Source organism: Rhinolophus sinicus, linkage group LG03 (assembly GCF_036562045.2).
Source record: "Rhinolophus sinicus isolate RSC01 linkage group LG03, ASM3656204v1, whole genome shotgun sequence".
In the NCBI taxonomy this organism is placed as follows: Eukaryota; Metazoa; Chordata; class Mammalia; order Chiroptera; family Rhinolophidae; genus Rhinolophus; species Rhinolophus sinicus.
In genome coordinates, this window is record NC_133753.1 from 158,600,115 (window position 1) to 158,618,436 (window position 18,322).

General features: G+C 38.7%; 1 protein-coding gene across 4 annotated transcripts in view; it reads right to left on the minus strand.

Moving 5' to 3' along the window:
* Positions 1 to 6,477: 6,477 nt before the first annotated feature.
* RGS7BP (regulator of G protein signaling 7 binding protein) overlaps positions 6,478 to 18,322 on the minus strand; it is a 92,965-nt gene continuing 81,120 nt past the window's right edge. For 2 of the 4 annotated variants that reach the window (XM_019743781.2, XM_019743801.2), the window contains exon 6: positions 16,834 to 17,184. In XM_019743781.2, coding sequence (XP_019599340.1) covers positions 16,922 to 17,184 — 263 coding nt within the window. In that variant the 3' untranslated portion in view covers positions 16,834 to 16,921. Of the gene's footprint in view, positions 6,558 to 9,340; positions 12,977 to 16,833; positions 17,185 to 18,322 lie in introns of those variants that run through there. The other 2 variants (XM_019743792.2, XM_019743787.2) reach the window with 2 other exon arrangements.

An 18,322-nucleotide genomic window follows, 5' to 3' on the forward strand; every position in this document is an offset into this window, starting at 1 on the left:
CAATCTTGTCATCAGACCTTAGAGTCATTACTCCTGTTTATCCCTCTGTCTGGAAAGTTCTGAACTCTGCCTCATTGTCTTCTCCTCAAGGAAATCTTCCCTAATGAACAATGTGAGGACAGAGGGAGAGGATTTTTTTATGCTGTTCATGGCTGCACTGCCTAAAGCCTGACAAAGGAGGCTCTTGGTAAATATTCGTTGAAGGAATGAATGTTTTGTGCTGCCTTCAGCATGAGATCCTCAGGGTTCTGTATCAACTATAAGATACAGGCCATAAGGTCACTGTATATCTGTAGGAAACAGATGGTTGATTTGAAGAGCGTTTAATCAAAAAGGACTTATAAAGTATGGATGGGATATAGGAAAATGACAAGAGGTAGTGTGGCACCCCAGGGCTGGTACCAGTGGGAGGTTGTTGCCAGGGCTGTAGAGTAGAATAAGAGAGCTGCTGGGAAAGGGTCATCTGCCAGGAGCCGAGACATTCAGTCTCACCTGCTACTACATAGCAGGTGGAGCTAAGGTTGAAACCCAGAACTTTTGACTTACAGTTGAGTGCTCTCTATTATAACATGCTACTTTTCTTAGGGGGTCATGTCTGTGGGTTATGACAAGTCATGCTCAAGATTATGTTTTGTAAAACAATGTAGGGAATGACTGCATATTATTCATTACCACTTTGTAGATGGTACAAGGAAATGAAAAGGTAAACTCTCCTAGGGACAGAGAAATGAAGTTGCCCTCTAAGAATTAAATTATAGTATTAACTCATAATAAATTACAGCACAGAATGCTATGTTACTTTTAGGAGGCTGAATTGTTCTCAGGTCTGCCAGACTCAATTATGACTCAATTGAAGTTATTAGCATTTATGAAGGAGGATGTATCAGCCAGAGGGAGGTTGGCCATCCTTCTATGCTGAAGAAAATGAGTCCCAGCAGTCAGTGCTGGTGGAGCCCAGCCACACCTGTCCTGGAGAAAGCATGCCTGAACCTCCTCCTGGTGGCAGAAATATTCTTTTCTCTGGATATGGGTAGACCAGGCTGTTTCAGCCTGATGTTTTCAGATGTTCATGTTACAACTAACATTCCGTACTCTGATGCTATGATCACAAGATAAATATCTTATTATAATTTCGTTTTCCGTGAAGTATAATTACAGGAAGAGAATGACTTGACCAGAAAACATAAGTATCTATTAACATTGGCAATTCCATTTCTCATTACAGATTAATCAATTGGCATTCTGGTTTTTGCATCAATTTTTGTGAACTTAATGTGATTCTTAGTGTGTTAGTGGGATTCTCCGGAGACTCTGCTGACAAATCAGGTTTTGAAGTTATAAGACTGAGACTCAGATCTCCAGATTGTGGTAAATTCAGCAAAGAAATGAATGGTTTAGCTTGATAAGGAACTGCCACACTGTTCTCCAAAATGGCATGGAGTTCCAAGTATTTCATATCCTTGGGAGTTGTTTCTCCCCCTATCTCCTATGAGGTGTGTAGTGTCCTATTGTGGTTTTATTTGCATTTTCCCAATGATTAATGATTATGATATTGAGCATTTCTTTTTGTATGTTTATTAGCTATGTGTATTTCTTAGATCAAGTGTTTCTTTAATTTTTGCCTGCCTTTTTATGGGGTTGTTTTCTTTTTGAATTTCAAGAGTTCTCTATATATTATGGTTATCCACTTTTCATCAAATACGTATTTTACAAATGCTTTCTTCCAGTCTATTACTTGATTTTTATTTTTTCAAAAAGCAGGTTTTTAATGTTGATGAATTCTAATGTATCAATATTTGTTCCATAGTTTGTGCTTTCTGTGTCATATCTACGAAATCTTTGCCTAACCCAAATATTTTCTTTTATTTTTTTCTAAAAGTTTTAGATTTTACAGTTTTAGGTTTTACACTTGAATTTCAAACTTTGAGTGAATTTTTGAGTATAGTGAAAGAAATGGGTCAAAGTTCATTTTTTTGGAATATAAATGGCCAATTGTTCCAGCACCAGTTGTTGAAGACTATACCTTCTCCATTGCATTGTCTTGGCATCAGTTGACTCCGTGTGTGTGTGTGTGTGTGTGTGTGTGTGTGTGTGTGTGTGTGTGTAATTGTAAGAGTGGCAGAATTTTAGAACAGGTTGAATTCTAAACACCAGAGATCTGGAAAGGGAACTTCTGAGTATTTTCACGTGAGTGTACTGAATCCACAGATTGTTCTGAATCCTCCCGGCCTGCAGACATTCTACCCTGTGGGGGATAGAGGCCTTATCCGCACTTTGGAAGATGATGTAGACACCTCAAATGAGATAGGGGCCTTATGAGAACATGCTAGTCTCTGTCGAGGTCTGCGTCCATTTAGTTTTCCGGGTAAAAATCAATAACTAGGGTCAGATGTACAATGGTCAAGTGTTGGGCTTAGGAAGGGAGGTGAAGAATTATACACCAAAGGAGCTGATTCACGTGTACCAGCAGAAACGAGGAGAGCATGCCTAGGAGTGGATCCAAAGGCTGCTGGATCAAGGGGTGACAGAATATAAAAGATGGATATGAAGACACTCTTCCAATAAGACATTATTTAAAACTTTGGTAAGGGCCCTGGAAGAAGATTTTAATATGGTACTTGGAAGCTTAAAAAAATGATGGTTCATGTTAAATAAAGTTGAGATTCCAGAACTCCCATGGCAGAGTATAGAGGAAGAGATTTGCTAAAATGGATCCACTATGAGGCTAGAAAACCCACTAGCTGACTCTGTTCCTGGGGAGAACCCAGAGGACACTTTATTTTTCCAGGGCAATAAGGGACGTGCTAATGAGGAGAACAGCAGCATCAATAAAGAGCTGGTTGGTGTCCATCCTCTATAGGCCAGGGCTCATTACAGATGCTATTATTGTATTGGGCTCCCAGTGGCAATGGGGATGATAGGGTCCTGGATTAGGAAAGGCCAGGAGAGAGCAACCTAACCATCAGAGGCAGGCTGGGCATAATTAGTGTAACGGGTGGCAAGATCAGAGGGGAGCAGGAGAGGCTGACCTGCAGGGATATGGCTAATAATGGTGATGATGGTATCGCTGGGGATAAGGCAAGAGGGTAGGGTATTACTTAATACACAGATTTTGAAGAGATCCAGAATGGATGAACATAAGGCTGACATCAGCTCTCTCAAAGGAAAGTGACAATTTCTTATCCAGTTTCCACACTTGAGATGGTTATCTGAACATGAACCTGTTTACCGAAGGAGAAGCTGCATGGACATTAAGCTGGTCCCTGCAAGACTAATACATTTATACAGGAGTGAGTTCTCTAGTCCTTCCCCCAAGGGCCCTATGACCATTTACCTAGGTAACCAAACAATGGGGAGAGGAGAATATCTAGATCTTTCTAGGGCTTTAGATATAGGATCTGAATTGACACTGACACCCAGGGACCCAACATCTATTAGGGGTAGAACAAGTGGAGGGAAGGTCATAAATGGAGCCCTGGCCCATGTCTGCCTCACAGCGGGTCAGCTGTGGGTCCCACATGGACCCACTTGGTAATCATTCCTCTAGTTCCCAAACATACGATTTTATGGACCTACTTAGCAATTGGCAGTACCATCACATTGATTGCTTAACATGTAAAGGAAGAGCTGTTGTAGTAGGAAAGGCTAAGTGGAAGTCTCTGAAACTTTCTTCCATCCTCACCAAGTCAGTTAATCAGAAACGTTACTACAAATCAAGGATAATGAAAGCGATTCAGAGGTGGTGGTTCTTATTACATTCCCCACTTAATTCACCAGTTTGGCTCCTTCAGAAACTGAATAGATTGTGGCAGATGAAGTACACTGCCAGAAACTTATCCAAGAAGCCCCAATAATAGCTGCTGTGCTGAATGTGCTATTTTTACCAGAACAGATTAATACATCCTCAGGTATGTGTCATAAGACTTCACCATAGTTCCAAAGGTCTCTACTAGTAATTGTGTTTTATTAGACAGAAAAAAGATACAAGAAATTTGAAGAGGATAAGGTTCTAGAGATGTTGTGGGTCCCTAATAACAGTTGCTACTTTTAGCTTCCTGGCAACAAATTCACTATCCTTAACTGTCCCCAGCAGATGTTTTAAAGGCGGCAGGTGGAGAGGAAGTCCCTAAAAGTGCAGTATGAGTTTTAGCCACCAGCAAGTGCCTGGGCACTATTACAAATTATGCCAGATTGTTACAGGCTTTTATCTAACAATGAGAACATAGAGAATGGAACTCTATGTACTCATCGTATAATATTATTACTTAGCAGCTGTGTACCTGGGTGTATAGCCCAACTCCATTCCTCAGATGACCTTTTGGAACCGGCCTTCTCTATCTCTAGTGGACCTCACATGTCTACAGCACTGTATGTTCTCATTGTATAATATTTGTTCTAATCATTGAGTGGTTGGGTGCCTGGGGTTTAGCATAACTCCATGTCCTCATATGACCTTTTGGGACTAGGCTTCTCTGTCCCTAGTAGACCTCACCATGCGTCACAAGAGCATAGGCAGATCCTGTTGGTCTGAGCATTCTTTCTAGGGGACATCACACTTGTGCACTATGTAAATGACATCATGTTACCTGTAGTGAGGACTCCACATGCCTTGGTAAGACACACCGACTCCAGAGGATGGGAGATACATCTTACAAAGATTAAGAGGCCTGCTACATCAGTGAAGTTTTTAGGACTCCCGTGGTCTGCCTCCTTCTTATAGGGATCCACTGAGGAATTTATGCTTCCTATCTAGGGGTCTAGAATCTGTGTGTCTGGAGGTCCTGGGTCATAGAGCAAAGAAAATAAGATCACCACGAAACTTTAAGCTACCACTGCTATCTGGTCACTTTAGGTTCCTCATGCCAGAAAACTAGTAGGCAAATAAAAGAGGTACCATACTGAGAGAGGTTGTTGGCCCTGATCATCATGAGGAGGGAGAGCTACTGCAACATAATGAGGGCACAGAGGAGAATGTTTGGCACTCAGATGACCCACTGGGGCACCACTAGTTATGCTCATGCCCAGGTTTAACTGTAAATGGGCAAGTACAGCAACCACAATCTACTAAAGGTATGATAACCAGGGTCTCAGACCACTCAGGGGTGAGGTCATTGTACCAGTCAACTCAGAAGTGCCAGACTAGGATGGAGGGAATCTAGAATGGGTGGTAGAGAAGGGAATCAGCTATATAGTGTTGGGACCAGCTCCATAAGTGGAAGCTGTGGTTTGTCCCATGATCCCTCTTTTTGTATATGTGAATTGTAATAACAGAATCCAGAAGAAGCTATACCTGGCTGGAGTAAATCAGTGTGAGAAGCAAGTGGATCTGAGCATTGCTGGGAGTGAACTGCAATGGGTGCTGTGGTGCTTGCCCAGATTTCTTTTACTGAGCCATAGCATCCATCTCTCAGCTGCTGTGAATGTTGCCTGGTAATGGCAGTGTGCATTCTTTCACACCTAGCTTTCGTTCATTCAACATTATAATGATTTTATTCTTTCATCTGGTTGTATGTAGCCGTAATGGAGTTCATTTCTTTTTACTGCTCTATAGTATTCAATTTTATCAATGAAACACAATTTTCCATTCTTCTGTTGCTAGACCTTTGAACTGGTGATGGGTTTTGGCTGTTTCAAATAATGCCACTATGGATATTCTTTTACCTGTCTTTGAATATACACACATACCGTATTTCCCCCAAAATAAGACCTAGCTGGACAATCAGCTCTAGTGTGTCTTTTGGAGCAAAAATTAATATAAGACCCAGTATTATATTATGTCATATTATATTATATTGACCCGGTCTTATTTTACTATAGTATATTTTAATAAATATTTTACTTATTTTTGCTCCAAAAGATGCATTAGAGCTGATTGTCCAGCTAGGTCTTATTTTCAGGGAAACATGGTACATTTTGGTTGGGTCTCCACCTAAGAGTGAAACTACACATATGTTCTACAACAGTGTTAAACAGTTTTCAAAAGTGGTTTGCATCCTGTAAATACTAATGCACAGCTCTGTGGGTATGAAGATATTCTTCTGTATTATCTTTTGGGAGATTTATTGTTTCACCATTTACCTTAAGGTCAATAATCATCTTGGAATGAAGTAAAGGTGAAGTTGAATTTTTTCCATATGCAAATCAATTGACCATTTGGCTTAAAAACACTATTTATTTAAAAGATTTTCCTTTTTCCACTGTTCTGTAACACAGTATCAAGCAACATTTCATTTGTCTGATTTTTCTCATAAAAGAGCTTCGATACTAGGAAAGTAATTGGACAGGTAGTTCATTGAACCTTTTGCGTGTTGATATTATTTTCTCCATTTTACTCGCAGGAACTTGAGGCTTACAGAAGTGAGTTAATTTAGTGAACAAGTTTTTCTATACAAAGATTCATGTTATTAATTCCTTTAATAAGATAGAAGTTAGTTGATTAATTAATTGCGCTGATGACAGTATGGAGATAGGTGATCCAGGTCTGCTATGGCATGTCTGTCATCTTCATGCTGGGTCCCAGACAGTTGTTTCAGCTCCCACCCTCATGCTCTTGCAGTCTAGTGAGAAGAGAGGAAGAGCATGGAAATTCATGCCCATTATTTTAGGGATGTTACCTGAAAATTGCATGATTCCATTCATATCCTATTGGTTAGCATTCAGTTATATAGCCTACAACCAAGGGAGTCTGGGAAATGGAGTCTTTAGGTGGCTAGTGTCTTGCAGAAATTTGAGATCTCTGTTTTTAAAGGAATAAAAAGAGGGAATGGATATTGGAACTGTGAGCCATAGCTGTGTACTTGGTTGCAGAAGATCTGAGATTTAGACAAAAATCTGTATAACTCCACGCTGTACTGCACAGCCCTTGACAACTAGCTGGAACTCAAAGTTCTCCTTTTGAAAAACTTCTTGGGATAGATGCATTCCTGTCAGAATGTAATTTCTAGATGTTTCTCTAGACATGTATATAATTTCCTTTTACTAGACAATCAAATTATTTAACTCACTGTTTTGTTGTTATAACTCTCAGAAAACTGAGCTAAATGTTGAGAACTTGTTAAGTATTGAGTCAAAAAGTTTCCAAATCCTGTTTTAATCCTTCTTCCACTGACTTCACTTTCACTTTTCTTTCTCTTACCTTTTTCCTTCCCTTTCTCCCTCTTTTCCTTACCTCCTTCATCCCTCTCTCTTTCCTCCTCACCCTTCTTTCTCTCTCAATCAATCAAATCTCTCTCCCTCCCTCCTGCTCCCCTTCTCCCTCTCCCACTGCTTCCCCCTCCGCCTCTCCCTCCACCTCTCCTTCTACCTCTCCCTCTCTTCTTTTTAAAAGTCATGGCGCCCTGGTGTTTCCTCTCCATATCGCCACTGTCTGCAGTGACAGGAATAAGTCAAGGGTGTGGGGGGCAGGGGATGGGGAGGATGAGGGCAAGTGGTGAATCAGAATGTCTCTTTCACTTTTTCATTATTTTTTAAACTTTTATTATTAGTTTTTATTACACAAGTAATACATATTCATTGTAGAAAAATTAGAAAACACACAAAAGCAAAAAGAAAAAAATAATCACCCATAATCCCACTACCCATAAATTACTACTATTAACATTTAATGTATGTCTTTCTAGCTTTCCTATGCATATATATACATACAGAGATATATTTATATATAATTTTCTTTTTTACAAATATTGTGTCATACTATACATACTGTTTTATAACATGTTTTTTTTAATTTAATATATATTGTGAACATTGCTGTTTATTCCCTGAAAAATTATACAGATACTACATGCTCATTGTGGAAAATTCAGAAATTACAGATATGCAAAAAAAATATATAATTGTTTCAAATCTCACCTCCCAGAGATAAATGCTGTTAACATTTTAGCAAATATCCTTTCAGACCCTTTAATGCACACATGTATATGTATATTTTAAAAATGGAATTACACTATTGATTTCTTCTGTAAATTTTTTTTCAGTTGACAGTATAGCTTCTTCATTTCCATAAATATACAGATGGTGCTTACTCATAAGTGGTACACAGTATTCCATTGAAAGGTTATGCCATATTTAACCAACCATATACTGTAGACTTATTTACATTTTTTCCATCTTTCCAAATAGTGCTGCTATAAGCATCCTTTCTTGCATATATTTTTGAATAATGAATGAACATATCTTAGTTTGTTTTTTCTGATCTTTTTAATGAGAATCTCCCTAAAGTGTAATTACTTGGCATATACGTAAAATATATTGCCAAAATATTTTCCAGAAGGATTGACTCAGTTTACACTCTTGTTGATTCTGGAAGAGAATATTCATTTCCACACTTCTTTCTGTTCCTGGGCACTTTAACTTCTTTATACCATTTGCTTTTCTGATACATAAAAGGAATATATTGTAATAATTTGCATTTTTGATTACTAGCATATTGAAACATTTTCATATTTATTATTAGTGCACTATTTAAATTTATGGTACATTGTTAGTTTGTGTCCTTGGCTCAATTTTCTACTTGAAAGTTTGATTCTTTTTGAGTCATAAAATGTCATTCATGAATTCATTATTCACCCATTCAATAAATATTTTTTCAGTATTTGCTTTGTGTCTAGCACTGTGTTAGGTGTTGAGGATATAACAGTAAGCAAAATAGACATGGTTGCTGCCTTCTTGAACTTCCAGTTTAGTGGATATAGACAATTCAATAAGCAATAATGAAAACAGTGCAGTAAAAAAAGAAAATAATGAAATGGGAATATTTGGCTGGGCAGGGGGTTGCAGATCATAGAAACTTCACCAAGTAGTGGAGTTTAAGCTCTTGATATATGTTAGAGGTCTATACTCTGTCACATGTATTTGAAATTTTGTTTTCTCTTAATTTGGTTTATTCTTTACTGTGTTGGAGTTTTGCAGTTTTAATTGGTCAAATCCATCCACCTTTTCCTTTGTGGCTTCTTCCTTTAGGGTCATGCTTAGAAAGGCTATTTTCTTCCTACATTAACATCACAAATATTCATGAATATTGTCAGGTAGTCCTTTTATATGTTTATTTGTGTGCCTTAACATTTAAATCTTTACTGCACCTAGAATTGATTTTGATGGAAGTTATGAGGCATAGATCTAATATTTTCCCCAACAAATGGCTAATCCATTATCCCAATATAACTTGCTTAATAATCCAAATTTTCCTCATGGATTTGAAATGTCACCTTTATGCTGTACTCAGATCTTCTATGTTTTGGGGTTTATTTCTGGACTTTATATTTAATTCTCATGATTTATTTTGGGCCAATAGCATCACTGCTTTCCTTTTTTCTATCTATAGTTACCTGATCGTTGAGCATTTTGCATTTGGTGATGTTTTAGAACACAGATGATAGACATTGCTTAGGTCTGTGTGTTGGGTGGGAAGTTAGTCTAGGAGATACCCTTAGTCATTTAAACTCTAAGACTTCCAGAGTCTTAAATTCCATATGGGATTATTGTTAATCTGGTTTGTTTGTTTGCTGCCTTAAATAAATTAGATACTTTGATACTCTGTATTTGTTGTCCCCTCTCACTCTAAAGCTCAGCTTTCAGTAGGTGGCAGTATTGCCAAACAGTAAGTATCCCAATGTTACAAGAAGCACCAAGGAACACAATGATCTGGCAGGATTTTATAATTTCCCCCAAGAGCTTTCATTAGAGGAGACATCAGGGCTGTGCTACGTCTAACGTCTTCTTTTACCCTTGAACAATGGCACAACCAGATGGGTGCAGTGAATCTGTTCCTAGATGTGTGCACAACATTAGTTGTCAGATGTTTTTAAAGCGACACCTTGGCCTTGTGGGCATTTCTTTACAAACCTTACCCTAAAGTGCCTCTGGGCCCCACCACTGACGGATTTAAAGCTTGGAAATGTGGTTTTAAACAAAGTAATTGTGGTGGGAGTCAGGTGACTTTTATTTTCTTTATACTTGGTAGTATTTTTCAGATTTCCCACAAAGAACATGTATTGTCTCTGTAATCTGGAAAAAAAAAAAAATCAACATGGGGTATTAAAAATATGGTGGTAACATGGATGATTGTGTGCCAGAAAAAGTTCACGTCCTTTTCTCTTTCAAGCATGTGAGTACATGCAACAACATGGGTTCAGTGTCTCTCCTTATCCCTAGAGATTAGCTCAGTGTTATTGCTAATCTAAAAGCAAAGTTCTAGCAGAAAGCTGAGACAGTAGAACTCTCATCTCATGGAACGACACCTGAGAAAGTCCTTTGGTAGGTGAGAGGAGAGTAGCATCAACAGTGGCCTAATGGGAGATACTAAATTACCTATTGCAACTAGGAGCCAGTGTAGGTTATCAAGACTTTGAGCACTAAATTTAATTTTAGGACCTGCTAGTGAAAAAAAAGTCCATAAATCTTGGAGTGTGTCTACGGGAACTACAAAACTGATCAAAGGCTGGGAAACAGGCACTATGCATAAAAGATAAAGTGGCTGAATTTATTTATCTTAGATATGGAAAGTCTAGTTGGGGAATTAGACAAATTCCCATCTCCATGAAATGCTGCTATAGTCCTCCCGTACATGGAGGTGAGACCTGAATTTATTAACAGTCTTCAATTGTACAAAGGACAATTGCACAGAAGGTAAGTGTCACTTTCAACGTTGAGACTAAGGCTAGAGTGAGCACAAATTAACCAAGCAGAAGTGATTTAGGCCAGGCAGTTAGAAGAAAGTGCTGAACACCACGGTTAAACTTATCAGTTAATAACTTTGCATGGATTAGTAGGAACTAGAATGAAACTATGGGTTTAATATGGTATGAAAATGGGAGAGGGCAGAGACAGAACGCGCCAAATTGGGCTACCTCATAATTTCTAAAACAATGGACCTCAAGTTAATTAACCTCAGAATATGAAAATGAACTGCATTCAGGAAAGGATATTAATCTTTAATCAAACCTGATTTATGAAAATCAGGTAATCTGGCGTGGTTACCTGCTTTGCAGGGGAGTATATACTCATGGAATCTTTAAATAGCATATTCCCACAATGTTTTCCAAGTATGTGATTTTGAAAATTGTGATTTTTCTCATATAATTTTGGAGGGTCCTTCTTTATATGAAGCCAGACAGACCTATAATAATCACACATCAATTACCAGTTCATTGGAACACAACTTTGGGCTCTAAGAATCAGGCCAACAACCAGCTGGTATGATCTAAATAGAGACCTGCATTGCCTTTTGAAATCTCTTCCAACTATTCAATCCTTTCATTTTCAGTCAAAAAAGATAGAAGACAATTCACAGGATAGTTTCCACAATGTCAGATATTAGTTTGAACTATATGAAATTGCTCATTTTTAGGTCAAAACAGGCAAATATCAGCAATTTCATAAAATTCAACCTAATACAATAATTATTCCAGTAATATGTCTGTACCTGTCTTCCTCCTCACTAAAGCAAAAGGCTTTAATATATTTAGTTTTCAGGTCAAAATATTGGTGGACATATAAACACCTGTGCACATAAGTACAGAGAAATTATAGGGTTGGGATTAAAGATGCATCGTGGATAAGTCACTTATAGGCATCTAGCTCATCATTTTAAGAAACACTAGTGCCTCTTGTCAGACTTTAGGATTTTTCAGACAATGGAAAACAAGAAAAGTCCAAATGCCTGATCTCTCAACCCATGGGGAATTCTGTCTGGGAAACGGGCCAAAGTAAGAACAGGGGGAAATACAACAAAATTTGTACCATGTTACAAGTTTAGTGGAGGAAGATCACACCGAAGCTGTGAGCAGAAAAAGAAAGCCCGGAAAACAAAGCACGTGGCTTCCTCCTTTCTAAAATATAGTATTGCTTCATGTGGCCTGCTTTCAAGATTCTAAGCATAAGATAAGACACCAAGTACACATTGGAAAAGTCATATCTGCATAGTCATCTAAAAAGAGACAAGCTTAGCTTAACTAAAACGATTTTATTAACAATGTAAAATGTTAAATATTTTAACGATCTGAGCTAATTCCAGCATGCCCTAAAAGAGTTAACACTATGCTGATGTGCAGACATCATGCTTCAGATTTCAATTAGAACAAAATGTGATAATATTCAATGTTACATTTGAGGGTAATTGTATATGTTACTACACCATTTCCTAACTGGATTACTTCATTCTCCAAGAAGCTGAAAAAGACACCATTGGATCAAAAGGAAATTAGTTGCCTGTATGCGTTGTATGAAGGTTTTAGGATTATTGTGTATTTACAAAATTTAAATACTTTTCATATATGGTTTTTGTGCATTATAAATTAAGATATTTTTTCTGTTGAAGCTCTTAGATTCTGACAGAATGGAAGACTAAATGTAAATGAAAGCAGAGAAAGCAATAGTGAGGTGGTATGTTTGATTATAATATTATTTCTAATGATATTGATATATTGGATTTTTAACAGTTTTTCAGTTTTAAATAGATTTCTATGTTTAAAGACTTCTTCCATATATGATCAATTGTTAACGTGAGATCAGCAAGAGCTATAGATATACTATTGTACATGAAATAATGTTTCTCTGTATAATACATTAAAAAAAAACCTTTAAGTCATTTAAAAATCATAATTCTTGCGTCTGTCATGGTATGGTTTGAAGCAGACATGCACAATGTCAGATTTAAAAATCCTTTTAAAAACAGCCTGCTTTTTGATTCTGTGTTTCTTTTTTCCTTGACAGCAGCTACTTTCAAATGTAAAATCATTTAAAAGGGAAGGGGAGGCAGATAAAAGGAATGAGGAAGCATAGAAAACCTAGTCAAAACCAGTAACTGTGATTCAGCTGTCTGGAGGTCCTTGGCTTCTGTGATTTTGTTTCAGGTCTCCCCAGTGGTGGGTTCCAGGTGAAATTGTCTAGCTTGAGACGAGACAACATAGCCCAAAGAACCTTCTCTTCCTTCTTCTAACCAAGGGGTAGGAAGTTAAATTTAGAAGGCTGCTGTCATCTGTGATGGGACAAAGTACATATGAGTAAAATACAGACAAAACCTTGTTTTTATGAATTGACTTTAAAAATCCACCATCTTTTGAATCAAGGTTTCTTAACATCATCACTATTGATATTCTGGACCAGATAATTCTTTGTTGTGGAGGGCTGTCCTGAACATTGTAGGATGTTTAGCAGCATCCCTGGCCTCTACTCACTAGATGCCAGTAACACCCCCCCACACACACACACACACCAGTTGTGACAACTAAAAATGTCCCCAGATATGAACACATATTCCCCACAGGAGGGGCAAACAGCCCATAGCTGAGAAGCACTGTTTAGGATTAAAGATTAACTGTGTAGAGGCAATCTTTCAGTGGGGAGAAGTATAGCTTCTTAGAAAAAGCCCATGCTTTGGCGTAAGGTTGGCTTCTTTCCTAAACTTGCCTCTGCTATTGACTTGCTCTGTGACTTTGAACACAATTTAAGCTTACTAAGCTTCAGTTTTCCCATCTGTAAAGTAGGGTTTAATAGTAGGTGAGGATTAAACGAAATAGTCAATGAGAAATATTTAGCTTGGGTAGATACCTTGCTTGGTGCCTAGCATAGAGGAAACACTCAGTAAACATAGCTGTTATTAACTATTTCCCTTTACATAGGGCCATTGCCTTATTTCATTCACTTACTCCATTCACTTACTTCATGCCCCAGGAAGACATTTCAACTACTTGTTGAGTCTTTCTCTAGTGCTTTCTATAGATTTCTGTAACAAGGGCATCACGAGAAGATTGCCAGCTATGGAATTCTGATGTTTTGGTTTGAAAATTTTAGCATGATGACAAGTAGAGGAAGAAATAAGCCAGGAAACCAAATCTGGTTTAATGAGCTGGGCTTTTAGGAAATAGTGCAGTCCAAAGAAAGGGTGAGTAGAAATACTGTGTTGGAGCAGAACTGGCCAGTGTGGGTCCCAGAGGCTAGAGAAGGACCACAAGGAAATAACCTGGAATCTGCCAACTAGGGCAGTGCTAGGACATATCAGACTGGACCTAGGGGCAACCATATGGCTAGTTGGTGTTGGCAACGGTTATGGACCTAAACTCTGCCAGGATTAGTTGCACTGCCCTTCCAGAGCAGAGCTTAGCTCTGGAGCAGACGGGACCTTGAGAAAGAGCCCAGAATCAGGAGTTAGGTGAAGACATGGATAAAGGGAAGAATGTATCCCACCTCACTAAAACTGGTTTGTAGATGAGGGTTGTTTTCTGTTGATCACTGAGCCTAGACATTCAGAAACTGTCAAGGACAGCAATGCGTCCTCGTTTTCTGGTCCTCTTACATAAATTGTGTCAATCAAGTGCCCAAGCTTTTCCTCCCCTTCCCCAAAGGTTCTCAGGTGTCATACTTTTAAATAAATTAGCATCACCACCAAGGTGACAGTGTTCCTTGGAATGGAACACTACTTTGTATATTTAGATGGAACTGGAGTAGTAAATAGGAGACGGGGACAAAAATGGGCACCCCAGCGGGGCACATCAAATTAATCAAACACAGTCCACTCTCCCAGTCCCCACAGGTTAAAATCCTCTCTTAAGATTCATATTCTGCTAGCATGGGGGTGGGGGGAAGAAGATTCTCTTTGTCCTTTACATAGTGAAATATAAATCACTATGATCTGGATGTCAACATTTTGAGAGCTAAAAATAGGACATCTCTCTTTTATAGTTAAACTTGCCCCCAATAGTTAAGACATTGAAAGCAATCTGAGATATTATATATAAGCCTGATTTCTCAGAATAATCTCTCAGAGATGAATCATGATATATTTAGAACAGAAAGATAACCTACTTTCTCACCATTTTAGGACTCTTACTTCTTTAACTACCAAAGGAGCAATGAACTTAACCTAACTAGACATGGCAAAGACATAGGAGATTCTGAAGGGTAAAGTATTTTACTTTTCAGTATCTCTTTGCATACTGACTATACTTCCTGAAACTCAAGTTCATCTGGAATTCAACGCTGCCTTGGAACAGAATCAACCAAACTATGAAGATATTTATAGGGACGAAAAATCTTTGTATTTCTAGTTCTTTAAGACTTAGCAGATCTATTTCCTGAATTCCCATATATCTTTCCCTTTCTCCAAACATTTAAGAGATTTGGGGAGTGACCTTACTGGTATTTATATATTATAAAAAGCAGTTCTGGTTTCCACTACATGAGGAAATGTCCACTATAATGTTATATTTACAAAGAAAGTGGGCATATGTGTGCTGTGGTATCTGTCTGCTGTGGTGGTATGTTTGCTCCCATTCTCTCTCTTTTTTTATGTATTAAAAGCACACAGGTATTATAGACAGGTATGAGATTTGTATCAAGACTGACCCTTGTATCTGTGCATTCATTACAGTGAATTAGAAACCTTTTGTGCTATTGAAATTCTCCCCACTCAGTCTTCTTTTGTGTATACACGCACACACATAAGCATATATAGCACTCAAAAGCGAATCGGAATTGTTAGGTTTGATGAGAAAGTGCCAGGATGTTAAGCAAAGAGCAGGCGGCCTGTTAAGGACGACTGCTGGTTTGGGGCATCTTTGTAGAGTATTATGACAACTTTGCCCAGCTCAGAGCTTGTCTCATCATCACCTAAGGCTGAGGTGACACAAAAGCTCAAAAATTCTTGGCAGAAAGTCAGAGCAGCTTTCTACACCATAGGAAGCTGACACCTGCAGTAAATGCTGAAATTCACGGAGCAGTAAGTGTGCTTGGAATAGTTTGAAGCGAATTCAACTCCAAGGAAAAATGTCTTTTCACATTGATTGAAATCCTGTCTCTGAAGTAAAGGGTTGCCAAAGGAATATGAGGTAAATGGACTGTTTCCCCACTCATTCTAAGCTTTCTGGGCTAATCCACCTGACATTGTTGGGACATTTTTGATATTTATTGCGAATGTTTGAGACTTTTGTAGCATTTTTTTTCTCCAAAGTACATAGTCTCAGACAACTGTGACTTTGGACAGTTTTAAATGTGAAAATAAAAAGTGAGAAAGGAAAAGGAAGGAAGGGAAGCATAGGAAAAAGTGAGAGAAAAGAAGACTAGGAAATTCAGTCATCAGTAAGTTCAAACCTCGGTCATTCAGTGTTTCATCCTTGGATACTTCTGAAGCTAGGGACACCAGAGTCCCCTAAGGCACAATAATACAATGTCTCTATTGCTCAAATTTCTTTTGCTAATAAAAGGTGTCTTACTTAAGTGACATGCTAAAAAACAGAAGGACATGAAAATGAGTTTTCAAATAACAAACTGAGTGTTTGAATTTAAAGCTATGCTCTTAGGTAAAGTCAAGAGAAGTACTTGTATTAGAACTGCAGTTGGCAAGTTTCCAATCCAAAAAAAAAAAGTGACCTTCAGCGAACCCAGTGGTTCTCAAACATGAGCTGCATTGGTATCATCCGAGGGCTTGTTCAAGCACAGATCGCTGGCCCCACCTCTAGAGGCAGTAGGTCTGTCGTGGGGCCAGAGAATTTGCATTTCTTAAGAGTTCCCAGACCTGCTGATGCTATTGGTTCCTAAAGGACACTTTGAGAACCACCGCATTAAGCAAAAACCTGGTTGGTTCTGGCTATGGGGGTCCAGATGGAGGTGGATCAGGGGTATGAGTCTGGGGCATTGTCCCTAGACCCAATTTAGTCTGGAATAGGACTGTCTACAGGAGGGTACCCATTCTAGAACAGATCCAGTTCCTGGCGGATCCACTTTAGGGTGATCCTACTGTATCAACAACCAAATTCTAGGCAAGAATGAAGTGTGCCAACACACCCCACAGCATACATTAAGTTGGAATTTTTGAAAAGGTGAACCCGTCTTTCGGGCTTAATTTGTTTCTGCCATTTTTTGCTTGATTACAACATGCATTTGGAAGATGCTCGTCCTTCACTTTCCAATCTCCTTTCAGCTTTTGTCAGTAACCTTGTGGGCTCACCACAGGTGGTTCTATTTGTAATCCATTTGACACAGCAAGGCTATCATAATTAATGAAGCGCCCTACAGCATTGCGGTGACCCAGAATGTAGGACAGGAGAGGTGCTGAAGCAGTGGATAGACTAGTGGGCTGGGAGCCAGGAGGTCTGGACAGTGTTGGGAGCAAACAAGGGCGGCTCGCTTTTCCTTTGTGCTCCTCGTTGTGTCCAATCTTCAGCTGGAAGGATGGGAAAGAGGCCCTGTCTAAAACGAAGGTATAATCACTAACCATTAAAATTCCTCCTCTTGGCTACCTTCCTTTATTTGCCACTGAAAATCAATTTAAAGCAAATACTTGTCAAGTTTTGCTTGTGGGAGGAAGGGGGCAAGATCTGATTAAACCTTTCAATGCTAAAATAAATGTGGAACAGTTCCTTTTTCGAGCACTTGGATGGAGCTTGGAGAACAGGGGTATCTGAGCATTTCCAGTGTAGGCTCTCCTAGCACTTGCCTGGCAGGATTTTCACATGGTCAGGGTTTGAGGAAGGAAAAAGAGGGACCAGGAGTCATATATTTTCCTCTTTTTCCCCCTCTCTCTGCTTCAAACACACACATAAAGGGAATAAAAAGAGAAAGAAAACAAGAAGCCAGAAAGAAAACAGATGGCTTTCTATAATGATTTTCATCCAGTTAGTATTGTGTTTTGACAATTAGGTCCTACAGAAAAGAACTGGAATAAGTTTTTCTACATTTTACCCAATACCATTTCCTGCATATATTAACCTAGCTATACAGTAAACGAATCACCTGGAAAGACATCAGACAGGTCCTGGAGAAGTCCTCATGGTCTATCTTGGTATATATAGTCAGACAGAGCAATCTGGCTGGTTTGTTTATTAAAACAGTGCCATGTGCATCTGCTAAAAAATATTCCCAGAGGGACTAAAGAGGCTTGTTCTCCTTCCTTCAGCCCTTCTCAGACCCTGCAGTCCAGATTCACATCTGCCCCTCTCCACGGGTCAGCTCACAGTGACGTGATGCTGTGAGTACCCAGTAAACATGTAGAGAGCAGTGGTGTACCTTTACATGCTACAGTCTCCCATTTCTCTCATAAATCAAGAAACCTGAATTACCCACAAGACTTCACCTCAATTTAAAAAAAACTATTTTACAACCCTACTGCATCACTCCCTCCTAAAGAAGTGCTGGCATCTCCTAGCTTTTTCCTTCTCGTTCCCCAAATGAATTCAGGGTTGAAGCCCTTGGGATCATTTCTTTCAACGACTACTCCCTTTTCATTCATGTTTTTACTCACAGTATCAATCTTTAATTACTATTATATTTAAAAGGTATTTCAAATCAAATTATTTTTCTGTTTGTAAAAGTAATACGACGTTACATA